This window comes from Nuphar pumila, chromosome 2 (assembly GCF_984573655.1).
Source record: "Nuphar pumila chromosome 2, dmNupPumi1.hap1.1, whole genome shotgun sequence".
Classification (NCBI taxonomy): Eukaryota; Viridiplantae; Streptophyta; class Magnoliopsida; order Nymphaeales; family Nymphaeaceae; genus Nuphar; species Nuphar pumila.
In genome coordinates, this window is record NC_143250.1 from 146,282,403 (window position 1) to 146,299,256 (window position 16,854).

Genomic DNA, 16,854 nt, shown 5'->3' on the forward strand with positions numbered 1-16,854 from the left:
TACAAGTGAAGCGCCTCTCTTCCGCTGCTTGGGCTCCAACTATTCAAAAAGTGAAAAACAAGCTTTTTTCGTGGCAGATGTCTTATCTCTCTATTGTTGGCCGTCTGACTTTAATCAGACATGTTCTTTCTTCTATCCATGAATTCTTCATGTCAATGTCCGTGATGCCTGTGGGCGTTGAGAAACAGATTTATCGTTTAATGATGGATTTTTTTTGGTATGGGTGTCAACTTAAGAGTAAGCGCCATTTGGTTGGTTGGCGAACGATGGTGTTACCTAGGCGTATGGCTGGCTTAGATGTTTTTGCTCCAAGACAAAGGAGTATTGCTCTTGTGGCCAAGCAATGTTGGATGGCTCATCAACCAGGTTCTCCATGTACTCGTTTGCTTCATGCTAAATATGGTGCTCCAGATTTATCTCACTTTCGTTATGAAACCTGGGGGCTGGCAATCTTGCACTTGCGAAGCATGTGGCTGAGAGCCTTATCGTCCTTCAAAGATCAAATTGGGGATGCAGGAAATTATGATCAGTGGTTGCAATGGGCGATTGTACCAAATGGTGCGTTCCACACCCACAAATTGTATAGATCGTTGCACCCCCCAGGGGCAGATTGGTTCTCTGAGTGTGCGTTATGGGGTAAGGACCCTTCCCTAAGATCTTGGGTCTTGACTTGGTTAATTTTGCATGATAGGGTTCAGACTCACAGTTATTTAAAGAAGTTGGGCTTTCAGTTTTCAAGTTGGTGTGTGCTGTGTCAAGCTGCTGAAGAAACTACTTTTCATTTATTCTGGTCCTGCCCAATCTTCGTGGCCCTATTTAATAGCACGTGGAGATCTCCGAACGTAATTGTCAAAGAGGAGTCTTTTGCGCTTGATCTGCTCCTAGGCCCTATTGAAATTAGACGATGCAAGCGATGAAGACTAATCTGGAAGACATGGTTGCTTACTACTTGGTGGTTTGTTTGGATGACACACAATGATGCTACTTTCCGTCAAAGTCCGGTCATCCTTAATAATTTTGTCCATAAAATCCTGGTTGATGTATATGTGATTCTACGTATGCATCTTAGAGACCTCTCCTTCCGTCTGAACAACGTTCACTCATCGGTGGTTTCTTTTAATCTAGAGGATCCTGGTTGAGCTTGGCTTTGTTGTTTGTTGCTAGCTGGCTGTAGTTTCTTTTTCTTTAGCTTTTGTTTTTCTATATTTTACTTTTGTTTTCTATTTTGTTTGGTTCATGGGTTCAACATTTTGTTGATCTTCATGGGTGATAATGTTGATACTCTTTCGTCTCTCTCTCTCTCTCTCTCTCTCTCTCTCTCTCTCTCTCTATATATATATATATATATATATATATAGAGAGAGAGAGAGAGAGAGAGAGAGAGTAGCTAGGATTCATGTGTGGGGGGGGGGGCAAACGGGGGTGTAGAAAAAAAAATTGTGTGATAGTCGGGGGTTCGGGGCAGTGTCCTCGATTTTTTTTTTTGAGATAAAATAAAAAATGGCTACAATTATTAATAAAAATCTATTTCATATGGACAAATCAAACTATTTACTGCAGTCAGGGCTGGGCTAAAAAAATGGATAAAAATCTATTTCATATGGAATCAGGGCTGGGCTTTTAAAAAAAATAATTTTTTTAACTGTTTCAGGAGGCAGGACCCCCCAGCTCCGCCTCTCTCTCTCTCTCTATATATATATATATATTACTAAAAGAAATTGCATATGAACTCATGACCTGGTTGCACTGACTCAGCTAGACATACCTATGATTAGGACCGGAGCGGGGGCCGGGGACCAGGTCTCCACCCCTACCTCGTCTCAAAATCCTGCCCTTCATCCCTGCACTGGTCTTGATTTTAACCTTCATCCCCGTTTCATGTCCTCCATCCTCGGTACAAACGGGGCGAGCCAGGGCGGGCCCTGTTTCTCCTTAGTCCACTATCATCCCTAAAAAAGGATTGGAGACGGGGTGGGGCAGAGTAAGATGGGGAAAAGCGCAAGTCCATCCCCACCTTCATTCCCGCACGAGTTTTGATTTTAACCTCCATGCCTGCCTTCATCCCGGTTTCATGTCCTCCATCCTTGGTCGAGACAAGGCGAGGCACTGCGGTGCCTAATTTTTCCCTCCATTGCCATCCCTACCTACGATTGTTGGCTTAAAAACTTAAAACTCCAAAGCTAGGACCCTCACGCTGGCTTCCTCTCAATCCTGTTTAATTGATCAGTAGAAAGAACATCCTTTCTCAGTTTGAACTCACTATCTGTTTAGTTTGTCTTAGGTTGATAGTTTGATGCTTCCTAGTCTCCTAGATATGATCGTTGCAATCGAAGGTAGATTTTATAATTTTTTTCACGTAAAATTTAATTGGGTAAGTAGTTTATCGTTATTTGATTTTTTATTTTTTTTTGAGATTGCTCAATACAGTATTTGATTATATTTACAGATAAAAAATCGAGAAAAATAAAAGAATTTTGAAAATCTCACCACAAATTGCCGTTTCAAATTTTTTTTTTCAATGTGTCCAGGACCACATTCGGATCCAATGTACTTGGGCCCAAGCCCGACCCATCAGCCACCCCCTCTCCCTCCGCAAGTCCCTCTGCTTCGTAGTTGACCCTCTTTGGACTCCCCCCACTTTTGCAGAGAGAGAGAGAGAGAGAGAGAGAGAGAGGCGCAATGGAAGCAAGAGCCCTGCATGCAATCTTCTCTCCGACCTCAAGACCATCGTCCAGAGCGCGACCACCGATCATTTTAGAGAGAGAAACAGGGAACTTCGCCGCATTCCTCCCCAAGAAACCCAAGACCAACTTCCCTCTGAGGTTGCATTGCCGTAGGATTGGGATCGTCGTTGGTGGTCTAGTGAGAGAGAGAAACGATGCCGAAGAGAGCGTGGAGCAGGAGCCGAGAAGGAAGAGGCTTGCCGTCTTCGTTTCGGGCGGGGGTTCCAATTTCAAGTCCCTACACGAAGCGATGGTTCAGGATCGGATTCATGGGGAGGTCGTCGTCGTGATCACCGATAAACCAAGTATTCATTGGCCCTTCACCATCTTGATATCTCTCTTTCATTGTTTCTCTTCTCCCCAATTCGAGTTTTGCTTTTCTTGCATGTAAATTTGATGCTACAGAGAACCAAAATGTTCCTTTCTGCTATTTGGGTGTTCCCCTCTCTGTGTTGTTCTTTTCATCCAAAATTAGAAGTTGTTGAATCTGTCTTGGAAATTCATTTTTTTCACAACTAATGAACTGTTGCATGTTGATACGAAGCAACTAGTTTAAGTTTTTTCTCTTTAGTCTTAGGCTCTGTTTGGGAGCCGAGCGTCGGAGCGCATCGGGTTTCACTGAAACCACGACACCCAAAATTGTTTGGGTCCAAGGTTTTTATAAATCCTTGGCAACCTCCCAATGCATGCTTCGAACGCCCCCATGGCCTCGACCCTCATCACCGTTCCGGCGAGCGCTCCGTGGTAGTGCGCCTCACTACATATAGCGTTAGGGTTCTATGTGTACACCACCCTCTACAGGTGAAGGAAGAGGGCGAGGGATGGCTTGGAGTGTTGCTCCAAGATGAAAAACAATCCCTAGAACGAATTAGTTGTGGTCCTCGCTGACGACTCTTCCCAATTCAAGCATCTGAAGAGAAAGGGAGAGGATACATGTTGAAAATTCTAAATCCAATTTCCCTTCCTTCAAGCGATTGAATCTTTTTTTAATGATTGGAATGGTGTCCCTTTTTTTTATCTATGTTTCTCTCTGAATTAAGGTCGAATTCGTTTTTTCTTGGTTTCTTTATGATTGAAACTGTTCTGGGTTCTGTATTTTAAGTTTTTTAACTGATTTCTGGTGTTGATTTTAGCAATGAATTATTGCACTTTAGTTATTAGTGTGCAGTCTTTGGAATCTGAGAGTAATTGTGGTGGTTTCTATTTTACTATCTGTGATTGGGGAGAACTTTGGATTTGTTTGGAATTGATCAAAACTGGTGTCTTTACTCTGTATGCAGTTATTTTCCTCAATATCCCAACATGAAAAGTACTTGTAGAGGGTATTTGGATGCACCATTCATCCAGAAAAATTGGGATAAGTTGAGAGAGTGCTTATGCAATACAATATCCCCACATGCCCAGTTTTTCGGATAAGCGGGTACATCCAAAATACCCACTTACTATTGTAAAACGTTCCAAAGCATGAGAGTTTGTCAACTGAAGAAGGGAAAACAGCATTTAGATAGAAAATCATGGGGAAACACTGTTTATACTTATTATGCCATCTTTTGTACCTGTATTAAAAACTTCAGTTCAAAATTATGCTTTGCAGGCATTGGCAAGCAACTTATCACTTTAACGAAGCAAATGAAACTTTTTCTGGTTCCATTTTTGTTGTAAAGCAGAACAAGTAATTTCTCTGGTGCTGCATTTCTAGGGACATTCTTTTTTTATAGTTAAAGTATAGAAGGAAGACAAAATCACTGAATGATGCAATCATACCTTGTTTTTGACTCTTAAAACCCAAAAAGAAGTTAAAGATTTTGACTGCTTGGACTCCAAAAAATCACATTTGTTTGGGAGCCAAAGCCAATTACTTGAAATGCTAAAACCATGTGAGAACCAAGAGGAGCTCCCAAACAACATCTAGCATTGGCAACTCCAAAACCATGTTTTGGCAATACATGGAAACCATGTTTCCATCCTAATGCAAGGCTCCCAAACAGAGACTTATATCTTTTGCTTTTGTTTTTGAGTTGATACAAACAAAATACCATTAAGGCTCCGTTTGGGAGCCACACATTGATTTAGAAACACCCTTTCCATTGGTTGCCAAAATATGGTGTTGAAGATGGAGTTTCCATAAGCATCCTCTTGTGAATGGTGTTGAAATTTTGTTGGGGCTGCCAACTCCATTGCCAGTGCAATGTTTTGGCAACACAATTGCTCCCAAACATCAGAGAGCGTGAGAACACTGGTGGAAACCACAACACACCTCCAATTCAAGGCTCCCAAACAGAAGCTTGGTGAATTGATGGATTGCTTATTCTATGAAACAGTGGGTAAGAGAATTTAGTTCACATGTATTTTATATTCACAATGTGGATATCGACAAATAATTAGATCATGTTGTGTAGGTTGTGGAGGTTCTGAGTATGCAAGAGAAAAGGGCGTCCCAGTTGTTTTTGCTCCCAAGACTTCGCCTTTACCTTCTGGGCTCTCTTCCATTGATTTGGTGGACACTCTTAGGTTGGGTTTTCTCATATATCATTTCTCTTCTATCTTTTTTGTAATTTGTATCATTGGTAAATTGTAGAATTGTTTACCGGGAATAAATGGTAGTATGACTTTATGCCAATGCCACTATGAACTATTTTGTGATTTTTCATTTAACATTTGGTTTTCACTCTTCGTTTATTCTTAGTTGAATGGTGGTTAATGATGACGAGTGTTTCATTGTAATTTTTTGATGATTGTGTCTTTGGTTTTTCATTGTAGTTACTGATGACTATTATTTCAGTGTAATTATTTGATGATTGTCCCTTTTGTTGTTCATTTGGTATTTTGTAGAATTGTTGGTTCACTTTGAATATTCTTCTTTTAATATTTGATTCTCAATGGTAATTTATTTTCAGTTGAATGATGTTAATAATGACTAGTATTTCATTGTAATTTTGTGATAAATGTGCCTTTTTTTTCCTTCAGTTTGATTGAGTGATGTGCTTGATGCATTTAAGTAAACTGGATGCAATTTGTGGGATATTTTAGGAATACACTTTTATTTGACTATGAGTGGCAATTCTGGAGAGTTTTCTTTTGAACATTCCAAAAAATAAGGCTACATTTTTTTGCGCTGAGAGAAAGTTCCCTAAGATCCTTTTCTCCTTGGACTTTTTTCTGCAAAGACTTTTTTTTTTTAATTTCTCATAGTTCTTTGATTTGAAAGTGGGAAAATATGTGTGACTGCCTTCTTTCCCCCCATCCGTCTTCTTCATCCTCTTCTTTTTTCCTGTGTTTGATCACCCAGAAAAAGGGTGAGCAGAAAAGCTCTGGAAAAGTGATCATGGAGCTTGATGTCCACTCCTGACAGAACATGGTTCAGAACTGGATCTAAAATTCATGTCCGATGAGTTCATATTAAAGTATTATGAGTTCAATTCTATTTTACATTTTCCTGATTGATATTTTAAATTGTTAGAGTCCTTGGTGTGCTGCTTTATGCAAGCAACGCACCTCTCTGAGGGTCTGGAAGACCTCCTCACTTCTTGTTTACTAGTGTGTTATATCGCTGTTGTCATATCTTGTTAGGCACCAACTCTTCTTGGTTACCTAGTCATATGAATCCAGTATGGACTTCAATTATAAAAGAAATTAGAAGAATTTACTACTAAGCATTAGGTGCAGTTAAAAGCATTCTGGTGACTAAACCAAAGAATAAATTTCACATGTCTTAGCATATAGGGTTTGTCATATGCAGAGAACTAATCTCTGTTTGCTGTGGTTGGCTATGTTCTGTGAAACGTGAAATGCTTCTTTGTTTTGTTTTCCAATGATCTTATGTTGGTTTGGTTGTTCAATTGCTTTGATTTCCGTTACTGAATCCCACTGAGATAAATGTTTGCATGTCGTTTGTTATATGGATTTATATTGGTTCCATGCTGATCTTTTCTTCTGCTGTTTGTTGGTACTTGAGCAGAGAATTCAAGGTTGACTTTCTTCTACTGGCTGGTTACTTGAAGCTTTTGCCCATTGAGTTGGTGCGGGCATATCCAAGATCGATACTAAATATCCATCCATCACTTCTCCCAGCTTTTGGGGGCAAAGGGTATTATGGTCTGAAGGTACATAAAGCTGTCATTGCATCTGGAGCTAGGTACATGCTTCTTTTTGTTCTTTTATTTTCTTTCTATATTTTACAAAAGTTAATGGTAATTCATGGCAGCTAGACATGGTCTTTGGTGGATGGTCATCCTTTATATGCCAAGATGTTTATCACGACCGTGTTAAAATTACTAAAATATGAATTATGCTTCAAAGATATATTGCACATTGAGTATTGTTGAAGCACACAAACTGCATGATTTAGTGGGATAGAGACTAAGCTAATTGGTTTTGATTCCCAAAAGGGAACATTGAATAGAAATGATAATTTAAGTTTTGTTTGACTTGACATAAGACTTTCAAAAGAGACAGGTAAATGAAAGAATTCCAAACAGGTTATGATATATTATGGAGTCCCTTTCAATGCAGTTCGACGTTATCAAAATACAGCTATAGTACTAGATTACATATTATTGCCAAAAAAAGAAGAGAAAAGTGTAAGTGCTAAACTGAAGAGATGACCATGATAGACACACTTCTTGAAATGCCAGAAATATCATCCAATATTTATGAACTACTTGCTCAAGTCAGGATTTAGTATTCAACATCCAGATTATGCATCAAAAATTGGTTCTACTATTTCAATTTGCGTAGCAAATACATCTGTATTATGGTTATGAGGTTTCATGCTGACCCTCCCCAAGCATGTTCTTGAATATAAGATTTGAACTTTAACATGTGTAGTCTTTCTCATTTGGTGGAAAACATGATTTGCTTTTGTGTATGCATATATGTGCAGGTGTGTTCAGGCACATTCGCGTGTCTATGTATCCAGGTCTTAAATTGTTGCAGCTGTGCTTTTCCAATCTCTCAATCTGTGTCCATAGTGTGAGGCTGTTTATGGTGTTGTACCCATCTTGAGCATCAGTTCCTACTTTTCATAGTTACTGAAGGTTCAAATCTTCAAATTTGAATCACAAGTTACAGTGATCTTTATCATTTGTGGTTTTTTTCATTTTTCTCACAAAACATTACATTCCAAAAGGACAATGAAGACTATACATATCATAGCTAAATCTAGTTTTACATTTCTCCAGCCTGACAAGAAGATTTCTCGTGTCATTAATTCATATTATTCATAGCCAAAATGCTGCTTTAAAATGGTTTTGTGCTTATCATTAAACAAAGATGTCAATAGAGGTGCAAATGCATGGCTTGGAAAGTTGAACCATCTTGGTGTATCCACCCTGATTTCCTACACTTGGTCCTATCTGGCTTTCCTCAGAAACCTGTTCATGGTGCACACTATGTAGCAACCTTAATTAATACCCTTTTATTGTTTGGGTGATAGGTAGATATCATTATTTTTGAAGAAAATTTCTCAGGCATTATATGTTAACCTGCTGATACAAAATATGTGGTAAAAAAGTAGAAATGTTGTCACTCAACTTCGCTTTCTCGATCTACAGAGCATATAGAAGCTTGATCTGGTAATTTTATAGATATTTCATAGTCACAACTCTGTCCTCTATAATCATGAAATAAGGTTTTTGTTACATGGCTTCCGCTATTGTGCTGCAAATCGTTAATGGAAATATGAACATTTTACAGGTTAGTTCATTTGATGTAAGCTATGATCTGGATTTCAACTTTGGATTGTCATTAAACAATTTCATGGATATTAGACCTTCATCTTTATGGTTATAGGCTCAACAGTTGATTGTTGTAAGATTTTATTTCCATATACGCTCTTCTATTTCATACATTTAGTTATTCAGCTGAATATCTTGGAGTCCATGCAGGTATTCTGGTCCAACAATCCACTTTGTGGATGAGCATTATGATACAGGACGCATCCTTGCTCAGAGGGTTGTACCAGTGTTGATGACTGATACTGCAGAGGAGTTGGCAGCTAGGGTTCTCCATGAGGTATTGGAAATTTCTTCTTGGTTTGCATATAATATACCTTTGTTTTTTATTCAATGTTCAATACTTTTAGTTTCTGGTACCATGGGAATGGAGCTATACTTTCAAGGAGATGGTGATGGTGTTGGTGTTTTTGGACCAGATTAATACATAGATGGTACACAAGAAGACATTAATGAGCTTTATGCATGCAGCTTGTAATCAGAGCATGGTTTTCCATCGATAACTTTTTGTCTAGAAAAATGACGAAAAAAGAGGGGTTGGGGGTTGGAGGAGGACTAGTGTGCCAAGGAAAATGGGCACTAGAGTGCTGCATTTGTCGTAGTTAACCTTTCTGGAAGGCTAATACTTATGCAGTCTGTTACTGCCATCAAGGGAGATACCCTGCGGTCCATATATTTTTCTTCTGCCACCCTTGTTTTTGCAGATCGAGTCAGTGCTGCTAGAAACTGGTAGGACAAATATGTGCCTCCTGTTAAAACATGAAGATGCAAGAACAAGACAAAAAGAAGAATGAGAGAAGCCTCTAACGTATTTCATTATATTTTTATTTTGTGAGAGAACTCACTTACATATTAAAAAGGGTCGACCCCCTTTAGACTACATCAAAAGAAAAGATAAAAGACAATTATACTCCCTTTACTATAGGGTATGTACATAATAACTTTATAAATTTACTTTACACATGTTTATACTACTTTATATTACGTATACTTTCAATACTCTCCTTCAAACTTCGAAGGATGTGAGAGAATCATTCCAAGTTTAAAAAGAAAAGAACTGAAATGCAAAGGGGGAAGACTTTTTTGTAAACAAAACTATTTGTAAATACATCTGCTATTTGATTCCTTGAGATGACATGCTCCAATGCTATAATCCCATCTTCATAAGCCCTTCTTGTATAATAACAATCTATTTCAATGTGTTTTTTGCGCTCATGAAATTTTGGATTCTTGGCAACAGTGTTGTGAGAGGCGTACCCCTCATTACCTGAAGCGTACGCCTCAGAGGCGAGGCGCACCCTCAAGGTACTGAGGCGTTGCTGTGATGCGCTTAAAGTAAATATAAAAAGTTTTTAACCCAAATATGGGATTTCTGGGTTAGAAGCAGCCATGTTCACCATAATAATGATGAAATGTTTCACTAGTGCGAGGCGTTGAGTGTGATGCCACATATTTTTACGATATTTTAGATAAGACCACGGATACTTGAGAGTCTCATGTTGTGAGAGGCGTACGCCTCAGTGCCTGAGGCGTACGCCTCAGAGGCGAAGCGCAGGCTCAACGCCTTGCTTCGCCTCATCGCATTTAACAACCTTGTTTGGCAATATGAATAGCACTCATGTTGTCACAATATAATTGAGTTTTCTTATCACATGAAATTCCTAATTCCTTCAATAGCCATTGTATCTCTAAATAATCTTAGCCACAACTTAAGCCATCACTTTGTATTCAGCTTCTGCAGTGGATAAATCAATCCTTTGTTGCTTCTTGCTCTTCCACAAGATTAATGAACTTCCAAGAAAGACACAAAACCCTGTAGTGGAAAGTCGATTTCTAGTGGACCCTCCAAAATCAGCATCACAAAAAGCTCTCAACTCTTTGCTAGATGAAAACGATAAAAATGTGCCATAGTTCTTAGAGTTTTCGACATACCTAATGATCCTGAGTACAGTTGCCAAATGATTCGATTCGGGGGTGCTCATAAACTGACTAACTATATGAACTGCATATGTTATATCTGACCTGAATATCATCAAATATATAAGGCTCCCAACTAATTGCCTATATACTACAGGATCTTCTAGCTTCACTCGATCTGTAGCCTTCATCTTCAAATTAGCTTCCATGGAAGAATTTACTCTTTTTGAATTATCTGCTAATCTTGCTTTCACAACCAAATCTTTAGCATATTTATGTTGAGACAAGTACAATTCTCTTGGAGAGTATGCTATCTCAAAATCAAGAAAGTACTTCAACTGCCCCAAGTCTTTCATCTCAAACATATTAGCCAGTTTTTTTTGGTTTCTCCAACCTTCTTTATGTCATCTCCTGTGAGTACCATATCGTCAACATAAAGAAGCAATATACATCTCCCAAGTGTAGAGGAAGAAACAAAAAAAGTAGGATCACCGTGACTTTGCTCAAAGCCAAGTGATCTCATTAGCTCGAGGTGCTTGTTTGAGTTCATATAGAGCTCTGCGAAGTCTGCAAACTCTTCAGTCTGGATCTGAGTCTCATTGCTGAACTGCAACCACTGCTAAAAGTATATGAATTGTGGTTATATGAGCCACATGAGCAAAAGTTTTTGCAAAATCAATTCCAAAATGCTGAGTGTACCCTTTAGCTACCAGTATGACTTTATACCTCTCCACTGACCCATCTGCCTTTGTCTTTACCTTATACACCTATTTGCTGCCAATGGTATTTTTTAAAGGATATTTTACTAGTTTCTATGTTCGCATTCTTTCAAGTGCATTTATTTCATCAACCATAGCTCTTTGCCACTCCTCCTTTCCTGCTACCTCTGCATAAGCTCAACATAGGAATGAATTAAGGCTAAGAAAGTACGATGAGGAGGAGCGAAAGACTCATAGGATACAAAACGAGACGGAAGTACAGAAGGTCTAGAACTTTTACGTACTTGAGAAGACATGAAAGAAGAAGAAGGTGGAACTCTGAGTTTTGTTGTTGTCTCGGATATACTATTCTTTCACTTGATCAAAAAATGGAATTTCAATCACACCTTCAGGTTTCCTTAAGTAGGTTTGACCAAACCTATCTTCTCTAGCCAGAACTTGCTTCCCTTGACTCTCCATTCTCTCTCCCACTTTCACTTTCTTCAAAGGGAACCAAAAAGAACAAGTCAGTTTTATTTTCTAACTTTTCTCCATATTGACTAAAGTATAACGCATTCTCCTGAAAAACAACATACCTGGATACCCACACTCTCTTTCCAACCTGATTATAGCACTTGTATCTTTTTTGACCCTTAGCAAAACCAAGAAAGCAACATTTGACAACTTTAGGAGATAACTTGTCTTTGTATCTGTCAGCTAGCAAAACAAAATATATACAACTAAACACCTTCAACATATCATAGTTTGGAACCTTTCCATACAGTTTTTGAAAAAGTGGTATGCCTTTGAGTACTCCATAAGACATGCGATTTATTTGATAAATGCTCAATTGAGCTGCATCTGCCCAAAGCACTTTGGGTACTTCTCCACCAAACATAAGAGCTCTTGCTGTTTTCAAGATGTGTTGTTTTTCCTCTCAAATACACCATTTTGCTCAGGAGTGTAAAGACAGTACTTTTGGTGAACCACCTCTCTCTTGCAAGATTTTTTCAAACAAATAGCTAACATATTCACCCCAGAGTCTGTATACAGAGTTTTAATCTTGGCTGCGAATTGATTTTCAACCATGGCACAAAAGCTCTTAAAAATTTCAAAAAAAGCACTTCTATTTTTCATAAAATATATCCATATAAACCTTGTACATTCATTTATGAAAGTCATAAAATAGGATGATCCTCCTCTTGATACAACAAGAGAAGAACCTCATATATCTGAATATACCAAGTCAAAGGAACTTTCTGATTCTCTATCACTAGACTTGAATGGAAAGACATAACTTTTAGCTAATATACAACTCACACAATCTTTAACATGATTTGACACAACTAACTTGGATTTTCCAAAACTTCCTGAGGATACTAAACTTTGCAATCTAGAGCTGTATATATGCCTCAGTCTTTGGTGTCACAAAACAGAGTCATCCAAAATTGAAAGTCCATATCCAGTTCCAACTTTTTTATGCTCCCTCATATCAATTCAATCCAGATAATACATATATCCTCTTCTATGACCAATCTCAATCTTCTTCCTTGACAACCGATCGTACACAACACAACCAACTGAAGAGAAGATAACATTACAGTTAAGCTTGGTAATTTGACCCACAAAAATAAGATTTATAGTAAGGGTTGAAACATGATAAATTTGAGAAAGATTGAATTTACTACCATGATAAGAATTACAAGTAATTGAACCTACTTTGGAAACAAGTATAGACAAACCATTTGCAGTGTGAAAGATGCCACTACAGGGACGACAATTAGCAATGACAGACTCATGAGGTGTCATATGGCATGAAGTCCCAGAGTCTATCAACCGACTTGAGATACCCGAGAGAGCATAACCAAAGGAGGAGGCAAGGTGACAGAGAAATAAATGCCAATGGATAACTGAGCAAGAAGCTGCAGTTGCTGAATCTGATGTTGAATCTCTTGTTGAACATGTTCCAATCTCTAAAGCTGCCCACTACCCATCACTTCACCACCAACTGATGAAGAACCAATTAACTGCTCATCCTTGGGCATTATGCCCTCACCCTTAGTGGAAATTGCATATGCACTACCTCTCTCTTTTCTCGAGAATGGGACATTAATTTTTCATATGACCAAAGCCCTTACAATAGTGACACTGAACAAAACTAAGGTCACTTCTTCCACCAAATCCTATCTCTCCTCGTCCTCCAGACTTACCTCCACCTCTTCCATTCAATTTCACTAGAATAATTTGAATTCCCTCTTTCTTCATAGTTCACACAACCCCTAAACCACAATACTTAATGTCCCTACACACAAACAAAATACCAGGGAAAATATGCAGAATATATCCAAAAACCCAGCACACGATAACACCAACAAAAAATTTCACGCTCAGCTTTACAGAAGCATGAATACTCACTATCAACATCAAAAGTAAGCAACAACCATAGCAGATTCACAGCCAAACTGTGTATATCACAACCACACTATCACAAATATCATACACAATGATATTCAGGCCACTGATACACTGAGCTGCTCTTATCTCTCAAAGTCTATACAAGCACCAAGCCAAATCCAGGTTATCGTCCGTAGATTCACAACCAAACTGTGTATATCATAACCACACTACCACAAATATCATATACAATGATATTTAGATCACCAATGCACTTAGTTCTATGTCACATGGGTGCGGGGATTCGGCACTTCCAAAAAACTCGGGTGTGGGGGTGCGGCAGGGGCAAAAATGTAAATATATATATATATATATATATATATATATATATATATATATATATATATATATATATATATATATATATATATATATATATCATGTATAGTGTATATGTATGAATGTATGGTAGTTGTTAAGGTCCATGACATTTATGCATGTTAGCACATTCACCACAATTTTATGCCCCTGACAAATTAAAAAATTGATATGGTGATTAGGTGTATTAATTGTCACAATTATGGACATTTTAGTAATTTTTATTAGAAAAACATATTAATAATTGTGCATTTTGAATGCACAGCTAACAAGTGTGTAACTTATTTTTACACAAAATTGCAAAAATAGCTACTGGTGACCATTAATGCATGGAACCGCCAAGTCATTTTTAAACTTCAAGGGTGTATTTTATGGTCATGTGTTAACACCTGCAGATGGCTATGAAAGTCAACACACTTATTAACTTCCTAGACTGATCCCTCTTCATGAGAAGCCTTTTGTTTTATGTTTGCAGAGGCATTGATTTTTTTTAGATGTATATCTGATGTGTGCCCAACTTGCTTTTTACCATTTTTTTATCTTATATGGTTGTCCCCAAAGATGAAAGTGATGAGTTGTGGAGCCTGATTCATTGTTTTTGCCCTTGCAGGAAGGGGGGTCCGGGGGCTCCCCCCGGCGCGGGTCCTGCTGCGCGGTCAGCGGGCGGGGGGTTATAGAGGGGCAGCGCCCCCCGCCCCCCCCAAAGATTTTTTTTTTTAAATTCCACAGCCCATTTCATAGGGCAATTTTTTTTTTAAAAAAAATCCAAAAAATGGACAAAAATGACCCTGGGTGCGGTCAATGCACCCAGGGTCGGGTTGACCGCACCCGGTGCCACACCCGCGTCGACGCGGGTGCGGCACCCTGCTAGCCGAATCCCTATGACATAGACTTAGTTGCACTTATCTCTCAATGTCGATAACAACACCAACCCAAATCCAGGTTACCGCCTTTAGTAGCCCTTCACAGATAGCATATACCAAAACAACTAAAATAGGACTCATCCAAGACCCAAACACCTACCGATTGAATCACAATGAACAGAAATCCCAAATCTGGACATGCGATACCTCAATATCCAGAAATCACAAAAAAATTAGCCACTCAACAGATTGCCAAGATTTTTTGCTTAGAAAATCTTCTAAAAATGAGGGCTAACAAATCCATACCTCAATCGATAAAAAACTCACAGCTGATTCTGATGTCAGCACTCGAGCATGCAAACCGAGGTGCACCAGAATGAAATTGACTGTTTCACCAGCCTCTTCAGTCGGCAATCCCTTGTTCCCTAAGTGGCTCGGATACCATGTTAAAACATGAAGATGAAGGTGCTAGAACAACAGAATAATGAGAGAAGCCTCTAACGTATTTCATTATATTTCTACTTTGTGAGAGAACTCACATATTAAAAAGGGTCGACCCCATTTAGAGTACATCAAAAGAAAAGATAAAAAACAAGTATACCCCCTTTACTATAGGGTATGTACATAATAACTTTATAAACTTGCTTTACACATGTTTATACCAAAGTTGCCAAACTAGGAAGCGGAAGCAGGAAACAATACGGGAAGCGGAAGCGAGAAGCGAGGCATTTTAAAATTTATAGGAAGCGGGAAGCGAAGTATCAATTTAAAAGCAAAATATTAAAAAAAATGAAGCAATATAGTAATTGAATATGAATTGAACAAGAAACAAATAAAAACTAAAATAAAATTGATCATTCTTATATTTCATGATTTTTCAGTAAAAGAGTGAAATTTTTGTTAAAAGCTAACAATGATGGTTACTAATTTAAAAAAAGTACATGGAAAGTGAGTGAAAGCGTGAGAGAAAATACATGAAAAACATGAAAAGAAACATGAGAAAAGCATATAGGAAGCATAAACCATGTGTGTAGGAAGCATGAAAGAAGCGTGGGGGAATCGAGATTCCCATGAAGTTTCCGAAGCGAGGAGTATCACGCTTCCGAAGCGAGTTTCCGGGAAGCGAGCTTCCCACCTACCTAAGAAGCTTTTGGTAACTCTGGTTTATACTATATATTACATATACTTTCAATACCTCCAAGTGTCCTGTACTTTCATCCATCTCTTAATGATTGATCAAGAAGTGCTCATTTACCAATTTCATGTATCTCCAATTTTACAAGAACAAAATCTGTTTGACTGTAAAATAGTCATTTTCATGGTTTTGCAACATTTTGTTTTGCCGAACCACGTTGTTAAACCACTCAAATGTATGGGTTTGACTCAGTCAAGCATTACTTAACTCAGATCTTTTGGTCTCTATCTATTAACAGTGATTCTCATACTGTTATACATTTGAAAGTGCAGTTGTGATTTAGTGTGTACCTATTTTTATTTTTTGGCTCTTATTTATTCACCAAAATTATTGTGGTCATGAGTCATGGCCATTATTGCACATGCTGTTACTAAAACTCGTTGTATCAATGCAGGAACATAAACTATATGTTGAGGTAGTTACAGCTTTGTGTGAAGAGCGTATTGTTTGGAGGGAAGATGGTGTACCTTTTATTCGAAAAAGAGGATGTCAAGTTGAGTATTATTGACCTTGATAGAAATCACAGACATTGCATTTTTTATGGTAGCTGCATTCATCCTGGTGTTTCATAGAACACCATAGAATCTTGTCTAATTATATTCAGCCCCATGCTGTAACATGTGTTCAATTGATGTGCTGTAACATGTGACTGCCTGGTAGTTCAAGAATCAAATAAACACAATGCTCATGTGCTATGTGATTAAAAAGAGAAAAATGGGGAACCAATATTGCTGATGCCTACACCTCTTTGTAGTCCTGAACTATGTAAACATTTGTCTTATAATATCGTAGTCATTGGTGTATGAAGTTGGCTTCAGTTGCCATTCTGTCCAAATTCTCTGTGGATGCCCATTGCCAAGCACTGGCTGCATCATTTTAATGCAATGATTATATACGAAAGCCTGATGGTCACTTATGAGAAAATCTGTTCATTTACTTGTACACTTTTTTTTC

General features: G+C 38.2%; 1 protein-coding gene across 1 annotated transcript; it reads left to right on the forward strand.

The window, feature by feature from the left end:
- Positions 1–2,648: 2,648 nt before the first annotated feature.
- Positions 2,649–16,641, forward strand: LOC149847525 (Formyl transferase). The gene is made up of 5 exons (XM_089997073.1): positions 2,649–3,028; positions 5,123–5,234; positions 6,682–6,858; positions 8,609–8,735; positions 16,295–16,641. Exons 1-5 carry the CDS (start codon positions 2,680–2,682, stop codon positions 16,406–16,408), a joined length of 879 nt encoding a protein of 292 aa, XP_089853199.1. The 5' UTR covers positions 2,649–2,679; the 3' UTR covers positions 16,409–16,641.
- Positions 16,642–16,854: the final 213 nt, after the last annotated feature.

Bases quoted from the DNA above. Each gene is read 5' to 3' on its own strand.
- LOC149847525 (XM_089997073.1), top strand. From the start codon at position 2,680: ATGGAAGCAAGAGCCCTGCATGCAATCTTCTCTCCGACCTCAAGACCA. The intron at 3,029-5,122 runs GTATTCATTGGC...CATGTTGTGTAG, and splicing joins CGTGATCACCGATAAACCAA to GTTGTGGAGGTTCTGAGTAT. The intron at 6,859-8,608 runs GTACATGCTTCT...GAGTCCATGCAG, and splicing joins GTCATTGCATCTGGAGCTAG to GTATTCTGGTCCAACAATCC.